Source organism: Dendrobium catenatum, unplaced genomic scaffold, assembly GCF_001605985.2.
Source record: "Dendrobium catenatum unplaced genomic scaffold, ASM160598v2 fragScaff_scaffold_621, whole genome shotgun sequence".
Taxonomy (NCBI): Eukaryota; Viridiplantae; Streptophyta; class Magnoliopsida; order Asparagales; family Orchidaceae; genus Dendrobium; species Dendrobium catenatum.
In genome coordinates, this window is record NW_021319083.1 from 18,641,016 (window position 1) to 18,667,845 (window position 26,830).

Sequence of the window (26,830 nt, forward strand, 5' to 3'; positions counted from 1 at the left end):
TGGGTACCTAGTGGTACCCAGCAGTACCCAGTGATACCGAGTGCGGGTACCGCTAGGTACCTAATACTTGTGCGGACGATTCTCCCCGTCCTCACTCCACCCCTAATAATCTCTCCTTCATTTAGGATGTATTTTTTATTGTTTATTAAAACAATTTATTAATATTAAAATTTATTTTTTTATTAAAAAACTATTTTAAGAAGAAAAAAAAAAGACTAACCAAACGAACCCTTCGTATCCAAGTTTTATGGTTTGGATCAGCCGTCGCCATTAGTAGAAAAATGTAACGTCCTGCCTCGGAGATTCGTCTCGGCTTCGCCCTAGGTTTTCATCTTACACGGCGCACACTTTTCCCTTCACCAACGTAGCTATCTCTGCTTCGGCTGCCTCTTCCCTCGAATTCCCGAACTCTAACATCTTAGCCTCATTAAGGAAACCCTAATATTGTACTTTCGTTAGTTGTCGCTCCATTCGGCATCCTCGAGCAAATTCAAGCTTCGAACGTATTTCACCTTCGGCTTCTTTAAGGATTACTGCTGAAAGGTATCATCCTCGTCCTCCATCCCCTCCCCCACCTTGAATTCGTATGGAAAACTTCTTCAGCTGTTGATTGAGTTATGGTTTATGTCTTATTTCCTCTAATTTTGAAAATGTTTATGGTTTTTTTTTTCTGTTTGCCCTAGGCCGTTATGAGCGCGGGAATATTCATCATTTTTTCTTCCATTTCCTCTGTTTTTCTTTAGATGGGCAAGGGTGTTCGAGGCAGGGATAGGCCATATACTGAGTACTCACCTAGATATGGAGAGAGAGAACGACGAAGTGGCTGGGGCGTAGCTCCTCCTTCACGGAAGCTCTGGGTGGGGAACTTAAGCTCTCATGTTACAGAAAGCGTTCTCTCGGAGCAGTTCCTTAGATTTGGCGACATTGAAAGCATAGCATATTTACCTGGCAGAAGCTATGCTTATGTCAACTTTAAAAAGGAGGAGGATGCTGTGCTTGCATTGAGAGCACTTCATGGGTCAAATCTTGCAGGGATGCCTCTTAGAATCGAGTTTGCAAAGGGGGTTAGTCTTGTTGTTCTTTGTCTGTTCGCTGTTATTATGTCGTTTTTCAATGTACGTTTACCAAGCTGTTTATTGCGCCACCAGACAGCAGAAAGTCTCATTATTAATAAGTTGGAATGTTATCCAAATGCTAAGGGTCATTACAAATAGCGAAAATTTAATAATTGGAATATGAAAAGAATGCAAGTATCCATCTCGCGTGCAGAAAATATCTCAACATATTTCAGCAAGCATTATAGTAAAAATCTGCCCGAATATTTTCCAGTAAGGGTTTCATCATTTTGTTAAAGTGACCGGCATTCTCACACAACAAAAACGATTCCCTCAAATAAATTTCTTTGCAGTGGCAAACATGCAACTGATGCCATCAACTTCTATGATATCTAATTGACCAGAAATAGAAACAGTTAAAATGACACAGTGACTTCCTGCAACTTGTTAATAAGAACTACTCTATTTGGGGAAATTGCTAAAATTAAAGGCATCAACTCTAATAAATGATTATCTTGACAAATGAAAAAACATGAGATAAAAATACTAAATTTGTCAAGAGGAAATTAAGTAAAATCTAAGATAATATTCCAGCTGTTAATTATAGCCTTCTGATTTTCCTTCATAAAACAGTGTGTTCTTAACATTATCTTTCCTTAATCAAACTGCCTCATATCATCCTTTGTAGTTTTATGCTCCTAGAAAGATTCTTCTAGAGCAAGCAGCATACAAATTTAATAGAAGGAAATACTAGTAATATTTATGCATTTATGAGCCCTTGAAATTGGAAATATGCTTGTTTTATTTTAGGTTTGCTCCTAAGCAAATTATATCTTTGGCGTTGCTGCCTAACCGCCATATATAACTGCAGATATGCACTCGTAACAAGTTTAAGCGTGCTTTTTGTGCTCACTGCTGTCTTTGGGGCACAATGGCACACTCAAGGTGGATCAAAACAATGATTTTCCATTTCACACCCTTAATTATATTAATGTATGATGGACAAATGGATTAATCCAAACTAGTTGATGCATTGTTTGCATCCTTATCCTTATTTAAAGAAGCCCTTGCCAATCTGCTGAAATTTGATGTAGACCATTTAGTAATTTCATACATAGCTCAATTAAAAAAAATAATTTTATTTCCCTTCTCTCTCATTAATAGGCAAGGATTTCTTTGATTAGTTAATGTCCTGGGTACTGAAAGTGGGCATATCTTTAACTTACCAACCTGAATAGAGTGATTCCTTCTGCACTGACTGAAAGTTCTGATGTCTTTGATGCGGCTAAACAGGATAATTTGTTCTCCATCAATATGTAATTGGCCTCCTGAGCTTTGCCATTGGATTTAATCAAGGGACTAAAAGCTCATTGATATTTAGGAACTGGAAAAACATAGAAAAATTATCGCTTGCCATTTGAGCTAATAAAACAAAAAAAAAAAAATCAATGAACAAACTTTTGCTGATTGGCTTTGTACACATATTTCTTTTTTGATTGGTTTAAAATTAGACTTTATGCAGTTCCAAATGAACTTGTGTTTACTAAGTTTAAATTCAGTCTTCAGGGAAAAAGTTATGCAGGAAAACAAGAATGATAGCTGTGACCTGGGAGTTATGTGTTTCATTTTATTCTTCTGATCATTATTTCAACTGGAACCCTTTTCCATAATGTAGTATTATGAAAATTAGCACCATATAAGTTATTAATTATTAATGAATAGCCATTCTGCAGTTTGGTCATACGGTTTTATGTCCATTATGGAAAGTTAATCCAAGAATTATCTTAAACCTCCATTTTGGAACATATGCTTTCGGAAACCGAGCAGGTTGGTTCGTTATTTTGGATTCGATGTGAAAGTTGGCCCAAAAAAACTTAAATTTCAGTAGTTATATGGGAACTTAATCACCTAATCTCCCTTAACTGTCCTTCTAATGTGGGATGAGTAGTGAAGTGATGAATTGGCCACTTTGTGCCTCCCCTTTCATCTCTTGCTCTTTCAAATGGTTCTAGATTGCTGCTTCAGTTCAATTCACTTACATAATTTATACTACTTGCCGCCAAATGCTTACTGTTGTAGAAATAGTGTAAAGGAAATAGAAGAGTATACAATCTGGAATTCAGGGCGGACTAAATGGCAGAAAGGCTTAAACTTGGTACCTGGTAGAGCTCAGATGTGATCCTTCGATAAAATTTATGCTGGGTTTTTTCATAGAATTCTCTTTGGAGTTCTATGTTGGAAACATTTAGACTGAATTTCATATTGGGTACTAAAAATAACTGCAAAAGTGCATCCACTTAATAAATAAATAAATAATAAAATAAAATCAAGGAATTACTAAAGGGTTTTGAAAATCAAGTAAAAAGCTGCAATACTGGGCTAAGCTAGAAACAAAATCTAGAATGCCTTTTTTGGATTGGTCCCCAAGTTGCTTACATGCATAATTTGCTTACATCTTTAATGATGAAAATCAGTAAATTCCCTAATGATGAGTGCTTTGCAGATGGTACTTCTATCAAGTTAATTCTAATCTGGCAGTTGTGGACCCTAAATGTCTCTTTCACTCCTTAATGTTAGGGCATGCTTTATTCTATGTTATTTAAATATCATTGTTATCTAAACAACAATGCCACATAGTTATCAGTGTTATGTTAGGAAATGCTTGAAGATCTCAAGTAAACCCTAACAATGGAGACAAAAATAGCAAGAACACTCCACAAATCCAATGGAAAAATAAGCAAGACAATAGTTTTTATTGCATAAATCAAACTAACGGAAGAAAAAATAGCAAGATACAATTGATCCTCAATTCGAGAGAAGGATCTATCTCTCCCAATCCTTAGACGCCGCTAGAGCCCAAGACACCAAACTCCAAGAACAAGAACAATCACAATAATTTGCATACCCCTAACTCTAATCCTCTCTTCCTATTTAAAGCAAACAATTAAACAACAAATACCCAAACAGTTCTCCCCTAATTCTCTCACATTTCCTTAATTATTTCCCTCCCAAATCATGCCTCAAATCATCCCATAAATATGCCCTCTTCAATTAGGAAATATTTCATAATTAATCAACCCCAAATCAGCCCCTAAATATGCCCTCTTCAATTAAGAAACATTTCATAATTAATCCCCTCTAAATTAGCCCCATATAGCTCTCTTCAATTAGGAAACATCTCCTAATTAATTCTTTTTATTAAGAATTTTCCTAAATAACTCCCTCTTGATTAGGAAATATACTAATTCCTCCCAATCAAATTTGGCCGGTCTATCATGTTATCTGTTAACTGCAGTGCATATTTCATCATCATTACCTAATGCAACACAATTTAGAATATTCAACATCCTTTTTTTTGTTTTTCTTTGGCTATCGAGATTCAGGTAATCTTGATAGCAATCGATTTGGCCGCCATTTAGATTACTTAGTTATTGTTTTCTGATGTTATTCAATGTACATTAATGTGTGAGGACATACATCACATAAAATGAAGCTGCAAACTAAACTTCCCCAAAAATCTATTGATACTTAACATTTCAGAGGATGATACTTTACAAGCTGAGACAGTTGAATGAAAATTGCTCAAGAAATCAGAGATAAACAATTTCTTATTTGGATATAATGAAATCTTGCGTAGAATGTGTGGCCAGCTTATTTTTTTTAACTTATGTTTAGGTCTTTTATAAGTCCAGGGATGAGGATTCATCCATTTGGCAACCTTTATGTCAATTCAAACTATATCATACTACGTGATGACATAATGTGACCAATTTTTGGACAAAAAAAAAAGGAAAGAAAAACTAAATCATGATATAATGTTAATAAGACAATGATATCTGTGTTCCAAGTTCTTGTAGCTCAGGATGCTACCGTTTTTATTCTTGACACTTTTGCCAGCATTTAGTTAACTTTAATGTAAAGTAATTCACTTATTAGCATAAAGAACCTAATGAAAACTAAAGAAATTCATGTTTTTTGTGGTTAGCTACCTTCATTTTGAATTGAAGGTCTTAGAATCAATCTCTCTGTGCAGTGGCAGGAGCCGCATTCGTTGAGTGTATCATATAGAGAGGAGAAGCTCTTTAAAGCGTTTATAATTTCATTGAAAATTGATCTTGGAGCCATATCATCAATTCATTTAGTTAACTCGTAGAAATGTCAGAACCTTTTGTCAGCACAACATATTTTTTCTTATTCTTTATTTAGTTTCTTTCTTTGGCTTAGAATTCTGGAATATTATTGTATGAATAATGACTTAAGGAGACTTCTTGTTCATGATTTAGATGTATTTTTGTCAATTTGTTATAATAGAAAAACATAAACTTGTGCTGTGTATAATCTTCCGACAGCTTGCTACTGGTTGGTGGCGTACTGTTTTCCGTTCAAGTTATGTACCCTGATTTTGAGAGCCAGCAAAGTCCTTTCGTTGGAAAAAATTGTGTGAACATGTTTTTGAAGCAAAGCTAATCTTCATAAACTTTCTACTATATAACATGCAGTTTTTTTATACTTTTAATTTTTGTTAGTTCGAGGGTGCTAATTCTAAAACTGATGATAGAAAAGTTTGATCATCTTTATGATCCATAATCTTATGATCCTAATGTTATTAGTTTATGGAATATCTACCCATCAATTAACCAGGCTTCCCATTTTCTGAAGCTGAAGTTGATTACTAATTTCCATCCACTTACTGGCAGATTTTAGAAGCTCTCTTTATGCACTAAATAGTCGGTCTATATTTGTTTGCCGGGATAACTGCTAGTTATTACCTGTGAATATATATGGCTATAATTGGGCCTTTTAGGCTGAATATCCGAGTAAGCAAACTTGTTACTAACCTGCCTGCCCATTGAGAGCCTTGAAATTTTGGATTAATATACCTAATTTTATAAGCCATGCAACAGATGAAACTAATGTGCCTTTATATTTTGGATCTTTTTTTAGTGCGATCAATGCCAGGAGCCCTACTTTTGCAGTTCAAATATGCTTCAAAATTCTTGACCATAAGTTCATGAAATAATTATGATCATCTTCACAATTTCTACTGTAGCTTTCAGATCGCTATATTGGTGGGATAAGCCTCATCTGTAACGTATTATTCATAAGACATGCATACATCAGCTTTATGAATTTTTCTACTAAGATATAAATGTTCTAAAAAAAATCTCTAATGAAAGTAAAAAGAATCGTACATACAATTTCATAACGTGCTTGCATTTTCTCCAGGCCTTGGGAAAGCTTTGTTGTTGAGTTTAGGCCAGTTCCTCTTCAAGGTATAACTGAGCGTTCGACCTCTTTTTTTAGTTTTGGCTTGGAATTTTAGGAATTTCCTGCTAAATAAAGTGCTAATAACCTGTGCAGTTCAGTTTTTCAGGAGGAGCTAATTCTTTGAGTGTAAACTATTTATTTAATATAATAATAGGAACCAAAGGTTGGCTTAAAGAGTGCTTCAGTTAATTTTGGGGAATACTTTGATAAATTTTGATTAATCCTGTCTAAAAAAGGGAGAAAATATAGTTGTCAAAGGTGAAATGATTATTTCAAAGATGTTAAGTATTTGAAAATGCTGATAAACATGAACTCCTATACCCACTTTAACCAGAATGCTGGGCCATATATTCATTTACTTAACAATTTTCCTATGCCAAGCCTCCTTTAACTTAGTTTTCCTGCAACAAAAACTTTGTTATGTTACTTTACAGACCTGAAATTCTAACAATGATCTCTAAACTAACGAAATGGTTGTAATTTGATACATTAAATACATGATTGGTTCCTAATGTTTGAATTTGGTATCATAAAAGCTTTCACTCGCATTCCAATCAACTCGCAACTTAAGTTATAGGGTATCCAGAAATGAGCTTCCTTCTGTCCATCGTTACATGAATATGTGATCTTTGTAAAAGCTTGCAATTCTTTTCCGCTCCCTTGAGGAATAATAATATCATTTCAAAGATGCTTTTGTCCACGCTGGTACAACACTTCTCTATGCCTTTTATGTGCCATAGCTGAAATTGCAATTTCTTTGATCAATGTAAAAGAATTTTAATTTCTTTTTTCCTGCATCATTATTATGCAATGAATTATATAATGAAATGGTTGGTTTATCTACCAAATTTAAATTTAATTGCATATTAAATATCCTGAAAAAGATTTGGCCTGAAGCAGTTGTAGAAATTAATGATTCGGGTGTAAATGGTATTATGTGTATCCAATATGGTTCGGAAACTTTACCATTTAATCAATAATAGCAACTATTTATTGAATTAAACTTCTTCTCGTGGTGAAGATCATTGAACTCTAATGCAAGAGCTATTGTGTATATCGAACATAGCTAGAAAACCTTGCAATGCGGTTATTCAGGAATACTCATTACTTTTGAAATGGACTTCTTTCTTCCTGGGAGAATGATTCTCCTCCCATTTTTATTTTTTGTGTATACTGCCTTGTGTGGTTTCCAAACGCAACATCGCACATTTGATTTTATCTAAGACAGAGAATTTACTTATGGGTTGTGTTTCATCAATTTTTATAAGATTTTAATCATTCATTTAAGAATTCTGTACATTTAATAGTGGCCATCTTCTTATGCAATTATAACCGTCTATTTTGAAGATTTTTATGCACTAGGTTTATGATTTAATAATCCCACATGTTCATGTAATTGTCGCTGCCTTTAATTTTTGATGATGTTAAAAAAAAAGAGTTTTTATTTTATTTTATATTTGAAGGCCATAACATCAAAATATTCATGGAAGGAGAAAGTCCTTCCATTAAGTTATGGTTTCTTCTATATTTTAAGTTAACAGGAATATGAAAGAAGCCACTCAAGTAGATGAAAGATTGTTTCTAAATCGCACACCAGCCTAAAGATGTGATGTGCCTGATGACTATACATCTGTGAAATTGGTCCATCTGTTTGAATTATATGTGTTTTGCGTTTTCCTTGTAAGATATCTTCGAGAAAGCATGGCGTTCCTTTATATATTTATGATTGAAAGGGAAGAATGTGTAAGGTGACATTTAGTGTCACTGTCACATTCGATTCAGTGTGTTCAGCTGAAGGATTGGCTAGTTATTGTTTCTAAGTGCTTACTTATGAATGCATTTTAAAAGCAAAAAAATAGGAAAAGGAGAAGAAAATTCATGGTTTTTCATTTTTATCTTCCTCAGCCAGATTTTTCCATGAATTGTATAGAGTTCGTGTAAGGCATGTTGTTATCATGACCCTTTTCTGGTTCTTTCAAAAGATTAGGTTCTTTGCTATTTGTTTAAAATGAAAAAAAGTTTAATTTTGATAGCAATATTGGGAATTATAGAAGCCTTCATTTTCTTACTATGCTGTTAATGCCTGCCAAGCTAGCATTATTTTAGGTCGTCTTATTTTGTTAATTTCTATTTAGGTGAATATCTCTGGGATTACACCAATAAACTATGAACTTGTAATTAAAAATATAAATGCTTTAAGAAAATTATCAGCTTAATCACTCGTTGGATAAAATGTGTTTAAATAGCCTTCCATTTGGTTTGCTATGCTTCATCTCCACAGAAATTAGCCTTCCCATAACTACCGCAATTTATTGTAACTTTCAAAGCTACTGAAACTCAAACTTGTTTAATAATGGATGATATCTATATAACTACATGACATACTGTAAGAATTAATTAATTAACATGAATGATTTTTTCTTTTTTTTTGCATGGCATGGACCATATGTGGATCCTTTTTTTGATAATTTATTGATTTGAAAGCACGCTCCAACCAAATGGTATTGTGCTGTTTTTGTTGTTGCTATGCATGATGATGTTTATTGCCATCCTCGCTTTGGATTCTAGTTATTTTCTATTATCTTTTAATTGGCATCTGATAAGCGCCTAATCTTGGTTTGAAAATTGTAAATATATTTTTATCGACCAATTAAATTTGAATCTTTGTAGAAACAATTCATTAATCTTTTATGTTGCTAACATTGTGGAATCCATGCAAAGGGTTGTATTGTTTTTCTGTTTTGAGAGGTTTATAAATAGTTGAAGGAAATAATTATCTTCGCCTTTTTTTTAATCATTAAGGAAATCACGTGATCTACTTACAATAGTGGTCTTTATCAGGCATTACTTGAATGAAATCAGTATTTTCTCTTTTGAAATCTAGTTTGACCACAAACCTAGAATTGTTAGCTTTCGGTCTTTGAATTTGTTCAAGAAAGCATATACCAATATGAAGTTTGTTTAAAAGATCTATATATATCCACAGTACAATATGCATTCATGACCATTTTTCTGGTTGAAATCTTTATAAACTGTTTTCACATCAAGGCTTCAAACAAACTTAAATACAAATTATAGGCACATGGCTCAATCTAGCAAGAGAAACTTAGTAAATGACCAAAGCAAAAGGAGTTTGCATATTCAAAGATGAACAGGCAAACTTTACTGGCATGAGCAAGCATGAAGCTCTATTAGTTGAAACTAACAATTATATGGCATCCTGTTAAACTATAAGGTTTTCAGTGTTGACCAGCTATCTAATCCATTTGTTTACATGGATGCTTTTAAGCAATCCTTTCGTTACATCCACAGCACAATAATGCTACTAACCTCATCATCTATCTCCTATTTGAGCCAGGGACATTTTGCATTTCTTTTTTGTTTGAAGCATGAATATGCCATGTCAAGTTGATCTAGTGTGTGTACCCATGCATATTATTGTAATAACACTTAACTGTACGAAAACTCTAGCAACGAGCTCCGGGCTTGTGAAATTTGGCGAGGCTTGAGATAAAATATATACTAGATAACATCCTTAGTGAAAAAGTTTTAGGCCTCTCCTAGAAGTTGTTTAAATGGAGGCTTAAATATCTTGATCAAACTTGGTTTTGTCAGCTGACTCAACTAAAGTTTGAGTTTTAATCTTGCTTGGCCTGCTTAGGTGAGAAGAAATTGATCTTTGGTTAGAAGTTATAACTGAGAGATGATATTTAAATGTAATTTTTTTGTACTTATTTCATGTATATGTGATATTAGTGCAATATGTATATATATATATAATCACTTATGATTGCTATTAGAAATATTACACCATTTAAATAATTTGAAATATTTTAATAATGTCATTATCATAATTGAACACCATTTGGTTCTTTGTATATAATTGTAAATATTTTAATCTTTGAACCTTGAACCCACCCATCCTTACACCGGTTTAATGTCCAATCTAATGCTAAAAACATTCATGAAAAATGAAGAAATGGACCTAAACAATATTTATGAACACTTTGCTTAGTAGGACCTTTCAATCTACTTTAACTTTAGTATTATGCTTTATAATGGTGATAAACCTTTCATAAAAAGGATAAGGTAACTTATTATCAATTAAGGTATTTTTTTGCTATTTCAAAACTGTAGGTCAACTTGTTATGTAGCTTTTATCGATGTGTTTTGTAGAGCAATTAGCATTCATGCTTATGAACTAAATTGCAATAAGCATTCATGCTTATGAACTAAATTGCAAGGCTTTTAAAACCGGACCGGACCGGCCGGTTCAACCGGTTGAACTGCGAACCGGCTGGCCAACCGGTTACGATTCTCCTGAGAACCGTTTTCGCGTCGAACCGGTCTCGGACCGTTTGAACCGGCGATTCGACCGTTAAACCGGAAAACCGGCTCCGATTTCTCATAACCGTTTTCGCGTCGAAGGGTTGGCTTCTTGATCGACGGCGGCTGTGCAGCATCTTCGCCGGAGGTAGGGGCGGATGCAGCATGGGGGCACGTGCCCCCACTGACTTTATTAATAATTTTTAATTAAGTATATTTATGAGTCATTAATTATCTATTAAATCAAAATAGTTTTATTATATATTTATGTGAACAGTTCTGAACTCTAAAATAATTTGATCAAAGTACTTGCCGTATGCTCACAACCACTGTCCGGACCATACAACACATTTACTAACATTGTCAAAATGTCTTATTATATAAAGCAAAATATTTTGGTCTTTCACGGTGTGGGACTAAAAAGATTTTTTTTTCTTATGAGTAGAAGACTTAGGCGGGAAGGGTTTAGTCACTTTTTTTTTTAAGGCTTAGTCACTTTTTTTTTCTTCTAAGTTAATAATTCTAATTAATTAGTTATATTACTAAAAGTAAAAGTTAGAGATATGTCTAATGTTTTTTTTTGACTTTTTACCAGCCAAACAAATAAAGGGGTTTTAAGTTTCTGAGTTGTTTGTCAAGCATCTAGTAAATTGTTTAGCAGAAATTTAGGGTCTGTTTGAGATGCTACAACTTTTTATAAAGCTGGTTGTGAAGTTAATGTGGAAAAAATAATTTAGCTACATAGGATGTAAAAAATAACTTATTTTCAAAGAAATTTTTAGAAACAGTGAAAAAATAGCAAGAAAATAGTAGCCAAATAAAATTATAGTCATTGTTTGAAAAGCAAAGCAACGAAAAAACCGTCCCAAACAGAGCCTTAATGTTTATCATGAGTATTTGTAGTTGCTTTTGAAGCTGAATGTTTTTAGAATCAAATGCCTATTGTGCTATCTGAATATGCAAAAAAAATCTTACTGCTCGAATTGTGTATTTACTGTGGTTTTGCACCACGTGGGAAAACTTATAATTATGTGAGATGTGCCTGCTTATCAAGTAACATGAGCATATAGAAAAAATAGAAGAACAATTGATGCCTATCGAAAGATGCGTATAGTTGTAATATTGTGTTAATGTTTGTGCATTGCATGATACCATGCTCATGTTGAAGTTTGTTGATATTTAGGTGGGATTTATGTCTTATTAATTCCGTTTTCATGTTCTGATATTTTCATAACTATTCTCAAATCTAATGCGTACATCATAGAAATTACCTATTTGATTGAAGCTGTGGTAGCGTTGCAGGATATTAATTTTTGTTTTTTTTTAACCAAAAAAAGTTGCTATAGACTTATTTGTTTGTTCTTTTCTAAAAGAAAAAGTTGAATGGATGACCAAATGCAATGAATCTGTTGAATCTCTCTTTAGACTGCCTTCATTTTATTGTTTCAAACCATGCAGTACCAAACCATGCAGTACCGTTGGTCCTTCAATTCCTGATGATTTCAATTACTGCAAAATATTAGATAACTAAAATGCAAAGATTATTAATTGTTTAAGTAAAATCCAAAAGGGTATGGATGAAAATTATCTAGCGCATATGAAACTTGTGGTAACTTTGGTTATGTTGGCACATCTTTTGCCCTACTTTTTGCATGTTATTAAGGTGATGACTGACAAACAAAATATAGTTAGTATTTCACAGACCAAAAAATCTTGTTCATTATGAGTGTTTAAGCTAAGTTGTTGTAACATTATATTTTTTTCATGATGTGAAATGGCGCATAATTGGTGGCTAATCCTCGGCTATTGACCAAAAATTTGGCAATCAATGCATACAAACATGGTGGTACTGATTCAAGCCAACAAAGTATTGTTCTGTAATGTCTAAAGTGTGAGTTACACTTGTGTGCCTTGCTGATTGCTTTTTTCAAGCAGAGTATGAATCCTTGATTGGAAAGTTAATTTTGATAAGGTCCTTAGTGTTTTTGCCTCCTTAATTTTGACAAGCCGAGTATGAAACTTTTTGTACCTCATAACTCCACCATTAGGTATCCGTACAAATGCACATTCTATTTCTAAATCTCTTACAATTTTAACAGCAATTTTCTTGATGAAATGAGTTATTTTGTCCCACATCAAGTTTCTCTTAGCAACCTATCTTATATGGCTAATAATTTCTCTCCGTTGAAGTTCCGCCTCCTTATTTTGCTCTGTTCCTTTCATACTTCTGAGATATTCACCCATAACTACAACTCCATATTATTGTAAAAGCAATGTTCTTTTCAAATAAAATGAATTGTATTTATTATTTGGTGGATTCATTTTTGCAAGTTATTAAATGTTTTATCGTTTCTTAAAGTACATTTTTATTATAATAAGATAATAGACTACTACAAAATCAAGTATAAAAACTCCCATTGCTTTTCTATCTCCTATTTCATATCTACTGTGAGTCCTCTTATAACCCATCTTAGTATCTTACTAAACCTATATGTCAATTCAAGTTGCCCCCAATAATTATAATTTTTTCTTGAGATATACATTATAATCACACTTGCTTCTCTTTCCAAAATTGATTTGTTAAAATATCTTCTGATCTAACTTGAAAAGCATAAGTATTAGTCATATTTAATAATTATCTTAATATCAATCACACTATCACTAATTGTATTCACCTCAATAGTTATATGTTTCAACTCTCCATCCATCAGTGCTATGCGAATACCCTTTGTATTGTTAATCTTTTTAACATATTATAATTTATAACATTCCCTAATATCTTGTGATTTTTCCCTCTCTTACCATTTAGTTTATTGTAAACAAGAATTATTTATTTTCTTCAATCATTGTGTCATTTAATTCTCATCCATAAATTTTCCATGACAAATCTAATCTTAACTTTGGGCCTTTTCGATGTTTGCTTAGTTTTGTTTACCACAACCAGGTTAAGTTATGAAATATTAATTGTTAATGGCATTCTTGCTAACCCTTGCATAAATTTCACCCCGATATTAGAAAGTTGTGACATTATTTAAGTTTGACGTCTAAGTAAATTTTTGCCTAATTCTCACTAGGTCGAAAAATTATGTACGAAACTAGAACGTCACTTGGAATCGAATGATATTTAGTCGACTCAATCAAAATTGATATGCTCCAACTCGAAGCTGACTCGCTTGTAATAAGTTTTAATTCAACTTGAAATTAACACATGTATGATATATGAACATATTTATTTGCGCTTAAATATATATGTACAAATATGGATGTATGTATTGATAATTACATAATACAAAATGGTATAATGCATATATATTTATGCATTTACATTTAATATATTTTAGAAGAAATATACAAAGAAAGTCTGAATAGTAAGTATTTTTTTTTTTAATAAAAATAATAGATTTTACTCAAATCAACTCAAAACAAACTGTTGATTCAAGTTGAATTTGGCTCAATTCAAGTTCAATTCAAAATTGAAATATTTAATTTCAAGTTTTGGCTGGCTCACTAGAAATCAGCTTGATATCACCCCTTTTTCTCTTCAAAATTATATTAGGTCATAGCATGCTATTTGTCGGGAATGCCCAATCACTTGCAAAATTGAAAATTGGACTTAATTCAATTAGTTTTGGCATTAGTTTTACATCTAGTTATCGACCCAACATAATCCCTCAAATTTTCTCATTCAGAATTGAGATCGATAGTGACAGTTTCATATTGACAGTTGGAATTGAAAAAATATTACTTTTCTATTTTCTCTCTCCAAAACATGTTTAAAAAAAAGTTTTGGATGGTGAAACTTTCATTAGAGGAGAGGGAATACTTTAAGAGAACAGGAGGGATGAGGTTGTTTTTGAGAATGCGTTGTTTTTGTCTCGAGTAGATTAACATTTGGCTTGTATGATGTACGCATGAGTCTACAGTCTTCCCTAATTTTTGGTTCTTTTAGTTTAGCTGTCGATATTTTATTTTTGAAGGCCAAAGGTCTTATTATTTTCTGTTGATTATGATACTCCTATGGTCACTAGTTGAAGTAGATGTTAATAAATGATTTTGCTTTCATTGCGCAACGTCTATTTGACGAGCAAAGGGCATCCTTATAAGATTTAACTCATCTTCCTTCTCAGTGTTTTAATGTGGTTCATTTCATCTGGAGCTGGTATTTTTTTTTTTTAAAAATAATTTCTCTACTTTAAACTGAGGATGTTTTGGTTGTCAGATGCCTACTTGTGTTTCCTTTTTTTTTTTTACTTTGGGTGCTGTGAAACTAGGTCCTGTTTGTTAGTACTTTCCGTAGGTGAAACCTTAATGTGCTTGATTACTCAATTTTGCATTATTCTACCTGCAAACTATGTGCATAATTTATAATAATTCATAAAGAAGCGTTGAGTTACAAAGCGGAGCTTCCATTGTACTACAGGATGAGGCGTATCTGCATCATAAAAATGACAGGCGATCAATGGATAGGGGTGAACCACCTTTGAGAAGAGATTTAAGAACTCAGAATATTAGCCCTGAAAGATCTTCTGATAAGTCCAAGGGCCATAGGAGTGCTGAACCTAGTGAGGTTCTATGGATAGGGTTTCCATCATCGTTGAATGTTGATGAAATAACTTTAAGAAGGGCATTTTCACCTTTCGGTGAAATTGAGAAAATTACTTCATTTCCAGGTCGTAGCTATGCATTTGTTCGTTTTAGGAGTGTGGTGGCAGCTTGCAGGGCTAAAGAAGCTCTGCATGGGAAGCTTCTTAACAATCCTCGTGTTAACATATGTTTTGCCAGGAGTGATATGCCATCTGAACATGGAAAGGGTCTTGCAAATAGTCCTTTCTCTTCACATTTGAAGTCTAACTTTTTACCTGGGTCAAGTGCAAAAGTCCTTGAGCCCTTACATGGTGATGAACGCTTTGAGAGTCCAGTCAGAGATTTTCACAGGGCTTCTCCACCATTTGGTTCTAGCCTTGATAGGGGGTCTCGTGATCAACATGCTCTAGATTTGGTTAGGAGTAAGTCATCCCGGTTTGGTTCTGAGCGAGAACCAATTTTTTCTAGTACTTATGAGAACATGAGATTGCGAGAATTTGCATCTGACAGAAGGACAACAGAAGAATTTTTCGAAAGACACAGGACCAATCCAGCAGACAAGATTCCACCTTCGCATAATCTTACTTTTGAAAGACCTCAAAGAGTTCCACCCTTCGCGGATTCGTGGGACATAGAGGACAGATCATTTCCTTTAGCAAAGAAACTTAAAATTGATTTAATATCTGATAAAGATCTTCCGGAGTATCCTTTTTCAGATTTAGAACAAGAAAAGCGTGATAGCTTACAAAAGCCATTCCTTGATTTGCCAGACCATCATGGTTATAACAAGCCTCTAGATTCTGTTCCTTTCAGTTTAAAAGGTGCTCATGATTTTTCAAGGAACCTAAATCGTCTTCATGCAGAAAAAGATGATTCTTGGGGCAACATTGGCCGCTTAAATTCAGTTTCTAGACCATTATCTAATAATTCACCAAAATTACAGAGATCTAATCCTGAATCTCATAAACCTCCCCCACTTGATGAAATATGGAAGTGGGAGGGAACAATAGCTAAAGGTGGAACACCTGTTTGTCGGGCTCGGTGCTTTCCCGTCGGTAAACTTCTCGATTTTATGCTGTAAGTACACACCCAAACTGTATTATCTTGTCTTTACTCTTTGCCATCTTGGAATCAGATAAATAATTTTCTTCTGCTGCTGCATTTTTCATATGGATAACTAATGGAAGTTAATCTATCCCATCTTACCTCATCAATTATTTTGTTATAGGCCTGAGTTTCTGAACTGCACTTCTAGGACTGGCCTTGATATGCTTGCAAAACATTATTATCAAGCAGTGAGTACTTGGGTGGTATTTTTTGTTCCTGAAAGTGATGCAGATATTGGTTTCTATAGTGAATTCATGCATTATCTTGGTGAGAAGCAGCGGGCGGCTGTTGCTAAGCTTGGAGAAAAGGTTACTTTATTCCTTGTTCCACCATCAGACTTTTCTGAACAAGTACTGAAAGTACCAGGAAAAGTGAGCATATCTGGTGTCATTCTAAAGTTCCAACAAAATGCTTCAAACTTCAGTTCTCTCCAACATCCAATGGATTTCACAGACCCAATAGCCCCATCCCTTACTCAGAGATCAAATGAAGGGCTTAAAATTCATGAAGGCACTTCATTCCTGAAACCAAGTTCCCCTGATTTCAGGTCATTTTCTCATAAACAAAACCACACAGCCTCCTCATCAGGATATTTAACTCCAGCCATTTTTCCACCACCATCTAAACGGGATGACAGTTTCCCTTACTCGGTTCCTGCTCGCGGAGAAAAACTACATGATACACGAATGGATGGAGCCCATGACCAATTTCAACTTTATAATCCTCCTTTGACAACTAACTGGTCTGGTAACCTACCCGTTTCTAGCTCCAGCATGGGAAGTTTCATTGCTACTCCAAATGCTTCTTCACAACAATTTGGTCAATCTTTCTCAAAAGAAGCATTCAATTCAAGAGTTGCTCAAGGGACTGATTTGAGTGGTTATATGCCTGAGACTTTACCTTCAACTTCGGCAAACAAGTTTCCTCCACAGCAGGAGATCAAATCTCAGGCTTCTTCGGCAACATCAATATCTCTCCAACCTGAACAACTTGCTCATCTTGCAGCTCTTCTTGGGAACCAAAAACAATCTGGAGAAGATGAAAGGGGAAATTACTCAATCTTGCCACAGAATCCTTCCCAGACTCATACATCTATGCTGTATAACAACTCTGTCTTGCCGCATGCCCAGACTTCTATTTCCCCTGCCAATTCATCTTTTCCTTCTGCATCTGTAGAACATCAGATTGGCCGCGGGCAGCAACCGCAGTTGCAAGGGCCACAACCACCTGATGCCCCTCCAGTCCAAAACGTTGGGCAACAGGCTAATCAACAAGAACCAAACAGCTCCAGGGAAGACACGGAAGCAGATCCTGAGAAGCGTTTGCAGGCAACTCTGCAGTTGGCTGCAGCTCTTCTTCAGCAAATCCAGCAGCGAGCAAAGGCTGTTGATTAGTGCTGGATATAAGGTGAAGATTCCCTTTCTCAGGAATCCCATTTTGTTTAGAGTTGTTTAATCGATGCTTATGTTTAAGTGCTATCGTTTATGTTAGATTTGTGCTTTTTTGCTGAAAACCTCGTGATGAATATTCTGGTATAACAGCTGCATTATATGCATTTCTAGCAAACTTAACAGTTTTTGCTGAGCCTCCTCACCTCTTCTTGATGTTCGAATTAAGCATACTAATCTAACTTCACTGATTATGCTAGTTCTAGGATGTTCTCTATTTTGATAGTTGTGAAGTAGATAAAGGTTGGTTAGGATGTCTCCCAAGGGTGACACTCGACAAATTAATTCAATGGTAGTAAAAAATGATTAAACTATAAAACTAAGTTAAGATTTATTAAATACAATTGAAGGTTTTCGAATTGGAAAAGTAAAGAATGGAAATAATATTCATAGAGGAATGAATATAACATGTTTGCTAGAGTGAAAGAGGAATGATTCAAAGACAACGGGGTCGATTGTTGCTACTCCAATTTGATCCAATTTTGAAATCTTATATTCAATAGATTGTTACTCCCACTCTCTCTTTCTCTAATAGAACTAATTTTCAATTTATCCTTCCAAGTTTTACCTCGAGCATCATATTTATGTTCTCATATCTATGATACTCAATGCCCAACATTAGATCTATATTATAATCAATCAAATTACACTTTATAAAATTTTGCATTCAAGTAAATGCTGGATTTGAGCAATTTAATTTGCCTCTCTTAGCACAAGGTCATGGGTTCAAATCATGCAAATAGCCTCCTCTTAGTAATGTAAAAGTGCAGTTGCGTACAATCCAGCCCCATCGTTAGATATTATTAGTGATTTTTGGTAAAAAAAAATTTTGACAATCACAAATCAAATTAGTATAGGATATACAACATAATTGTGAAAAAATCAGTTGAAACTAAAAAAATATATAATATGACGATACCCAGGCAATGAATCTTAAACCTATTGATGTCAAATTCTCAAGATATCATTGTTGCATTAAGCTCAAATAATATAAAGGTAAATCATGAACTGAGTTTAAAATAAGAAGAGGCAGGTTTATTCAGTCAAAAGAAAGCTATAAAGGATGAATGAATATTTAAATGACTTTGAAAAAGAAACTATAAGATATTGGAAAGATGACTATAATGTAAGTATTATGTGGAAAGGAGTACTTACCTTTTTATTTTAATAGAGAGATGGGAGAAAAATATGCAATAAGCTCAACTTAAAAGTAAAGAGATATTTTTAACTAGTACATAAACAATGAAATATAGCCTTCTTCCTCACCCAAAATTAGCAAATATAGTTATATGGCCATTTTGTAAACTTTGCATGGCAAATTATCATGCAACATTTGAGCAGCATAGAATAAAATCTATAATTACTGTTAATGGCAACAAAATTCAACACTTAATGGTAATTACTGTTTTAATTAATGGTTAAAGCCTTAATATTTTTGCTAATTGCATATTCTTTTCCATTTAATAAGTTTGTAAATGGTGACCTTAATTCTTGTTTATGAATGACCTTAATACATGTAATTATGGCCATTATCATTACCTTTATCTTAACTGTTTGGGTCAAATCATCATTTTATGACGGTTAATATCGTACACTATCCTCTTATTAGAAGCTTTGTCAATTTTAAATGATTAAATTTAAACAAATGCCTGAGTAGACTTTGCTATTTCTTAACCTTATTAGTAAAAGCTACTGCCTGCCTGTAATTATTGCCTAATCAATGGTTTTCAGAGAGACAGAGAGATTAAAAAAAATTTGTTAGCTTAACTTTTACAGTATACAACAAAACAACATCAAGCTTTTATCTCACTATATGGGGTCGGCTACATGAATTCTTTTTTTCCATTGTATTCTGTTAAGAGTCAAATTATCATTTAAATCTAATTGAGAAATATCATTTCTAATATTTTCTAACCAAGCCTTTTTAGGTCTATCTCTACCTTTCTTAACATAAGTCAATTTTAATACATCTACTTTCCTAGCTGGGTCATTGGAAGGCCACTGTTTTATGTGACCAAGCCATCTAAAGCCACTAATCCACCTAAGCATCCTCATCTCTGAAACACTTAACTTAATATCATGCTTTTCTTTTAATGACCAACATTCTGCACCATAAAGCATTGCAGGTCTCACCACCATCTTATAGAATTTTCTCTTAAATTTGAGGGGGACTTCTCTATCACACAACAAGCCCGATGCATTTTTTCCACTTCAACCATCAAACTTGGATTCTACTAATAATATCCCCATCAATTTCACCATCACTCTGAATAATAGATCCAATATATCTAAAATATGTACTCTTATTAATGACTTGATCGCCCAAAGTCACAATCCCCCACTAGATCTATTACTACTAAAATTACACTCCATATATTCAGTTTTAGACCTACTCAAACAAAAAATTTTAGACTCTAAAGTTGACCTCCATTATTCAAGTTTACCTTGAACTCTCTCTCTATTCTTATCAACAAGAAGAATATCATCAGCGAAAAGCATACACTAGGGTACAACCCCTTGCAAATGTCTAGTGAGAGCATCCATGACTAAAGCAAAAAGATATGGGCTTAAGGCTGTATAATATTTCAATATAATAAAAATAAATCACTTATATAAATGTGCCCTTTCTAATGTAAAAAAATCCTTTGTTCACAGAGACTTCTTTTACATTGAATTAATGTGAATTCAATATTGCAATGAGCCATTTCTTATTCAATATCAATTTAAAGGGGGTATTTCTCCATCTAATAAATGTGCTATAACATAATATTAAAAAAATGCTCATTTCTAGCTGTGTAAATTAAAAGATAAGAGTGTAAACAAGTCAAGCCAAACACGAATCACATCTTATTTGAGCTTGAGCTTAATTAATTAATATAGTTTGAACTCGAGATCAAGCTTAATTTTATGAGTTGACTCATTTATTATGAAATAGTGAAAATGTTTATAATTCAAGTAATTATTAAAATAAATCGATAAAATGAAAAATTAGATAAAAAATAATAAAGAATCTTCTGATATGAAAAATTGAGATATAATATTTAAATATTTTTAATAATTTTATAGTTAATATATTTTACATTTATATTTTTTAAATGAACTGGCTTGCAATTTAACGAATCGTGTCGAGACGAGCTAGCTCATAGAGCTCAGCTTACGTCTGAAGCCCGAGTCAAGAAATGTGTTCAATGCATATTTTGGACAACAGAAGCAGAATCATGCATTCATTTTTATAAAGTTTGAAGATTGAGTTATCATCTAATATTAGGGGTAACTTTTGGCGCAGCGGATTTGATGGCATACATGGCTGGAGCCAGACAACCCTTTCCTTGAAGCTACGAGGTTTGATGTTTGATTTATTGAGCTCTCACTCTTACATGTAACTTTGCTTATAGGCAACCATCAATTTTTTGTTCGTCTCTGTCGTGCAACACTAAATCTGTGAGACTTACGGATGAATTAAATAGTAGAATGATCTGATTATTCTTTTTGGTTTGATTAGACTTTGCAGTAGCAAAGTCTGGAAAGACTCATCAACAATAGGCTTGTCTTTGTGTTTTATTGGTTATTGTTTTCAAACTGAGGTATCTGTGATGAGATCTTTGTGATATATATAGCAGTAATCTCTTAGTTGCAGAACACTTAAGAGTTTATGGCTTTTTAAAGCAGCATATGCAAATTTTGCTTGGATTTTTTTTTGGCAGAAAGAGAACACAAGTAAATATGGTTGAAATAACTTGGTGTTTTTCATTTTGTTTCAAGATGGTATAGTTTTAATTTTTAAGTCTTAAGAACTCGACTCAAACATTATAAAATGTTTACTGGTAACAGAATATATTATTAATGGCGCTTCTGTTTCTAGTTCTGTGCATATCTCCATTATAAAGGTTTAATCAAAATGTTTACTGGTAGCAGAAAATATTGTTAATGCTGCTTCTATTTCCAGTTCCATGCATATCTCCATAATAAAGTTTGAATCAAAGCCATCAACTTTTGTCAAAACTTTGTTGATTTTTATGAGTTTTTTGCTCTTAATCACTGAAAATCAAATGGACAAATGTGATTGTGAGTAACTCCAGAATGTTATTGGATGTCACCCTTACCAATCTCAGAATTATCTATAACGGTCATGTATAGAAACCTTAGTTAAACTGGGTGGTTCTGATAACTCTCATGGAAACTATAGCTCTTACAATAGAAGGAAAAAAATTCCCTTTTTGCTATGGCATATGGAATTATGGATGGATGCATGGTCAATGCCCTTAGATTTGATCTCCAACTACTAAAATTCTGGTGAATTAAATTTGAAATTTTTACATGATCAAGCCTCTTTAGATCTAGGTAGAGAAGGCTTCATTCCACATATAAAGAAGAGATAATTGCATTAGTACTTGTCACTCAAGGTTCTGTATCATTCTTACATTACCAAGCAAATAATCACATTAAAAAGAAATGAAATCAAAAGATATATCAGCAACAGATCTGTAATAACAATCACAATCATCAACATATGAACTTGCAACGTCACTCTCCTCTGACCTCATCTATTCCCCATGGCTTTGCAATTCATTCTGTAAAAAAAAAACTTAGATTTAAATTGAAAAAGTATTTATCAATAACTGGTTGAAATCATAAATCAGTTAAAATTAGCTGCTTAGAAAAAGAAAAAAAAAACCTTTATCCGATTGCAAATCTCCACCACTTCAGCAATAGGTGCCCAATCACCAAAATTCCTTTCAATGAACTGATATGCAATACCTCCTCTTCCTTTCCTAACTATAAACATCCCACCTTTGATTTGACCTTCTCCTCTATAATTTCCCTCAAATCCTGTAGCTTTAGCAGCCTTATAGTTGGCCTTTGCTTGAGAATTCAAAACAAAACCAGTTAAAAAACTGTCTTTGAGCAGCTGTCCTCCTCCAAGAGCTCTAAAGAAACCCATTTTTTGATCTATAAGAACAACACCACCCCAATAATGAGGCCAAAATTCTTTCACCTGAAACATCAGAAGAGTATAAAATTTCATGTTCTTCATGAAAGTTGCTCCAAAGTTGAGAAAAAAAAGGCAATTAGAGATCACCTCGGATTCAATTTGTTCATGAAGAACAGCAACAAGCTGAATTCCTAATGCATCAAATATAGGTTTCCTGGAGTAAAGCCTGTGTGCTTCAGCTCGGCACATAATGCATCTGGACAAGACAATTTAGCATCAAGAGAATTTACTCTCATGTACAAAACATAGTTAACGGCAGCCTTTCGATGACCCAGTTAGGAAAGTAAATGTATTAAATTTGAGTTATGTTAAGAAAGGCAGAGGTAGACCTAAAAAGACTTGGTTAGAGAATATTAGAAATGATATTTCTTTATTAGATTCAAACGAGAATTTGACTTTTAACATGGCACAATGGAGGAAAAAGATTCATATAGCCGACCCCACGTAGTGAGACAAAGGTTTGATGTTGTTGTTGTAGTACAAAACATAGTTAGTTCCTACTTACCCTGGCCGGCGAATACACAACAAAATAGCTGCCTTCTCCCTCCATAAATCCGAAGCTTTCATTGTTGGAAGTTTTGAAGCTACCTTACTCTCCACACCAACTTTATACTCAGAAGTTTGCTTCTGCACTGCTACGTTTGCTATAGAAGAATATGAAGCTACATCTTCGACGATTGGAGGTGTTCGAATACAACCACATAGCTTCGAACCTGCCGGCTTAGCCGAAACGGTTCCCTTAAAGATATGCCCCTCATTGAGCTTCAAATCTAAAGTTGATTTTGCATTCAAATCTAGAGTTTGTAGGTTGCCTTTTTTTGAACCATTTATGCTTCCATTGCAGCTTTCATAAGCACAAGATATGTTCTTTCCTTTGCTGATGAAACGGGAAATATGAGCTTTTTTCATATTGAATTGTGAGGAGAGGGTCGCATTGCTCATGCTAAGAAGATTCTGTAGTGATAATTTGGATGCTTCCATCTTATCAGCATATTGCATCAGGGATTGATCATGCAAGTGTTTTCTAAGCTCCATTGCATCCTGATAAATCAAAATATAAGCAGTTTTTTTAGTAAAAAATTAAAATTTTATGTTTATTTTTGTATTCAAAAAACTGCTTGAAGAAGCAGTAAGAAAGTGTAGGCTTCGTTTGGGATAATTTTTTTACTGCTTCTTAAAGCAATTTTTAGTCCAAAAATTATTTTTTTGTATTTCAAAGCTGCTTTAAGAAAGAATAAGAAAGCTGTCCCAAACGAAGCCTTAGTCATTTCCATATTGAGATGATGAGAGTTTTAAAGATTTTTTATAAATAAGGTTCGGAATTTGTTGAGTATTTGTGATTACGACTTTGTTTTGGAACAGCTTTTGGCCGCTGCTTTTTTACTGCTTTCAAAAAACAAATTATGCTAAAAAGATTATGAATATCATTTATGAATTTATCATTAAAAATACCGGCATATCAAATAACTAACATATGTCAATAACATAACAAGCATAAGCAAAACAGTAACCTCTGCACTTTCTTTTGAAAATTACTATAATAAAAATTATTAATATATAATACTAATCCCGAAGCAAATCCAATAATTTTGAAACTTCTTCTAATAAAAATTATATAATGATTTTCTGATGTATATATTTCATTTTTAATCAAGCATATCTTGAAAATAAATAAATTATTATATAATTAATTTATTTTAATTAAATTTGTATGAGTACAGCTGTAGATTTAACATTAATACATAATTTTTATTTCAAAATTTAAATTTTAAAATAACTATCCATCAGAAGCGGTCCTCTTTTAATTTTTAATTTAATTAGCTGTTTTCTAAATTATCAAAAAACTTTTTTAATTGCATGGCAACATTAATCACAACAGAACTTCAATATTTAATAATAACATAATTATCTGTTCATTTTTTTAATAACTTTAATTTATACGAAATATTAATTATTTGATCTTTAAAAATTTTTTTTTGCATATTATATCATTCACCCGTTGAGTGTTTGCAATACAAATAATATTTTTATATTAAAAATCATAAAAATAATCAAAAATATTTAATTTTATTCTTTTAATTGAAATAAATTAAATTTTCATCTATTTTCAGATGAATTTAATATATATAATCCATCAGTTATTGTATTACACTTATTTTAAAATAAATTAAAAAAAAGTTTTAACAGAAAAAAAAAAACCTTCATAAACATATGGAAATTTTACTATATATACATACTTTCCAAATTATTTAATATACAAAAGAAAAACAAAGGAAATTGAATTAAAACCTTCTGCTGCTTTGTTAGTTTGAATCTCTCCATATCATCAGAACTCATCATCTTCAATGTTGGAACATCACTCCATCCTTCTTCAACGAGCTTTGGAATGAACTCTTTAAGAACTCCATCACCAACAAATTCTTCTACAGAAAAAGATCCTGCCATATCTTCTCCTGATCTGATCAATAAACTCCTGAAATCATCAAAAAAATAGAAAAGAAGATCAAAAGAAGCTTATCATATTTTGATATTTGTTATTACAGTAAACATTCAAACTCATCTTTCTTTCAGGATTTTGTTTGTTAGAAACTATAATCTGAAGAAGATTTTTCATAAACTGTAATGAAATTCTAAGTGCTTTGTTTGAGCAGATCGAAAGTTGGAGGAGAGAGATACTTGATCATCTGATAAAGAAACGAATTTGAATACTGATAAAGGTTTTACCTGATCAGACTGCTGAAACTTTTCAGAAAATTTCTTCTGAAACTTTGTTGGAGGTTCCTGAAACCAAAGTATATGATTCTGTCTGCTAGAGTCCAGAAACTAATTAGTGCTAAATAGCTTAATTATTAGATATTTGCTTTGAAAGAGATAGGTTCTATTTTAAAAGAACTATACATCAGATGCTGTCTTTTTTTTTTTTTTTTTGGGGATTTTTTTTTTTTTTTTTTTTGGAGCATTGAATTAGCTGTTTTCTAAATTATTAAAAAAACAGTTTCTGAATTGCATGGAGACATTAATAACGACTGAATATATATAATTTTCTGTTCATATTATTCTTTTATAATTTGAAATACATGAATTTTTTATTATAGAATTTTTTTATGTTCAAGTTTTTTTTAATATGATTAGAATTTGTTAAGCAAAACTAAATTTTTGAAGAAAATAATTATTTATAGATTATATCAATATTCTCCTGATAGTGTTTGCTATACAAGTAATATTTATTTATAAGACAGAGTGAGAGAACATTTTTTTTCTAAATTTTTTTTTTCTAATTTGTTTACAATCAATTTGTTGAAAGTATTTGAACTTTTCATCTTCAAAAATATATATACCTTCTAACCTTTATTCTTATGAGATTTCAATAATATACATTTTGACATAGCTCTCCTTGGTTTGTTTGTTGGGGGTTCAAGTCTCACATATGTGTTGTGTGTGCGTTTGGGGCGCTGCCCCTAATTTCCCAAAAAAAAAAAATTATAACTTTTGAAACTTTTTTTTTTAGATTTTAGAAAACTAAAGAAATATGAACCTTCTAAGTCTTTCATCATTTTAAGATTTTTAGAATATTAGTACCTTCTAAATTTCTAATAGAGGTGTAAACGAGTTGAGTTGAGCTCGAGTCAGGGGATGTTCGAGCTCTACTTGTGAGTCAAATATTGAGCTGAACTCGAGCTCGAACTCAAGTCGAGCTCGAGCTCGACTCGCGATACATTAACAACCCATCGAGCCATGCACTTGTTTGGTTTTCCCGCCCGGTTTTTTGTTTTTCCGCCTAATTTTACCACCTGATTTTGCACTTATGGAGACAAAGCTACCTTTGGGAGAAAAAAAAGGAAATGCTTTTTATTATATTATTTGTGAGGAAAGAAGGCTGCCAACATTTATTAGTATTGGTATTTAAGAGAAAACTTTTGAATTTTTATATGAAGCTGTCGTTTTGGGAGAAAAGAATACTCTATCAAACTTAATTTTTTTAAAGTATAATAAAAATATTAGCTCAAAATACTAATTTCAAGCCACTCGCAAGCTCACGAGCCGAGCCT

At 33.0% G+C, this 26,830-nt stretch overlaps 2 protein-coding genes across 4 annotated transcripts; one reads left to right on the plus strand and one right to left on the minus strand.

Annotated features, from left to right (window-relative positions):
- The first annotated feature begins 268 nt into the window (after window positions 1-268).
- On the plus strand, window positions 269-21,398 carry LOC110112318 (flowering time control protein FPA). Of its 3 annotated transcripts, none has more exons than XM_020844505.2 (5): window positions 269-543; window positions 684-1,064; window positions 15,070-16,310; window positions 16,462-17,747; window positions 21,075-21,398. In XM_020844505.2, exons 2-4 carry the CDS (start codon window positions 744-746, stop codon window positions 17,732-17,734), a joined length of 2,835 nt encoding a protein of 944 aa, XP_020700164.1. In that variant the 5' UTR covers window positions 269-543; window positions 684-743; the 3' UTR covers window positions 17,735-17,747; window positions 21,075-21,398. The 3 variants fall into 3 exon arrangements, with proteins under 3 accessions (XP_020700164.1, XP_020700163.1, XP_020700165.1); XM_020844504.2 differs by having other exon boundaries at window positions 744-1,064; XM_020844506.2 differs by lacking the exon at window positions 684-1,064.
- A 183-nt stretch (window positions 21,399-21,581) lies between these two features.
- LOC110112333 lies at window positions 21,582-25,571 on the minus strand. The gene is made up of 6 exons (XM_020844529.2): window positions 25,506-25,571; window positions 25,071-25,254; window positions 23,287-23,822; window positions 22,869-22,977; window positions 22,464-22,784; window positions 21,582-22,359 (listed from the first exon to the last, which is right to left on the minus strand). The coding sequence occupies exons 2-6, from the start codon at window positions 25,224-25,226 to the stop codon at window positions 22,333-22,335; spliced, it is 1,149 nt and encodes a 382-aa protein (XP_020700188.1). The 5' UTR covers window positions 25,227-25,254; window positions 25,506-25,571; the 3' UTR covers window positions 21,582-22,332.
- Between the last annotated feature and the right edge of the window lie 1,259 nt (window positions 25,572-26,830).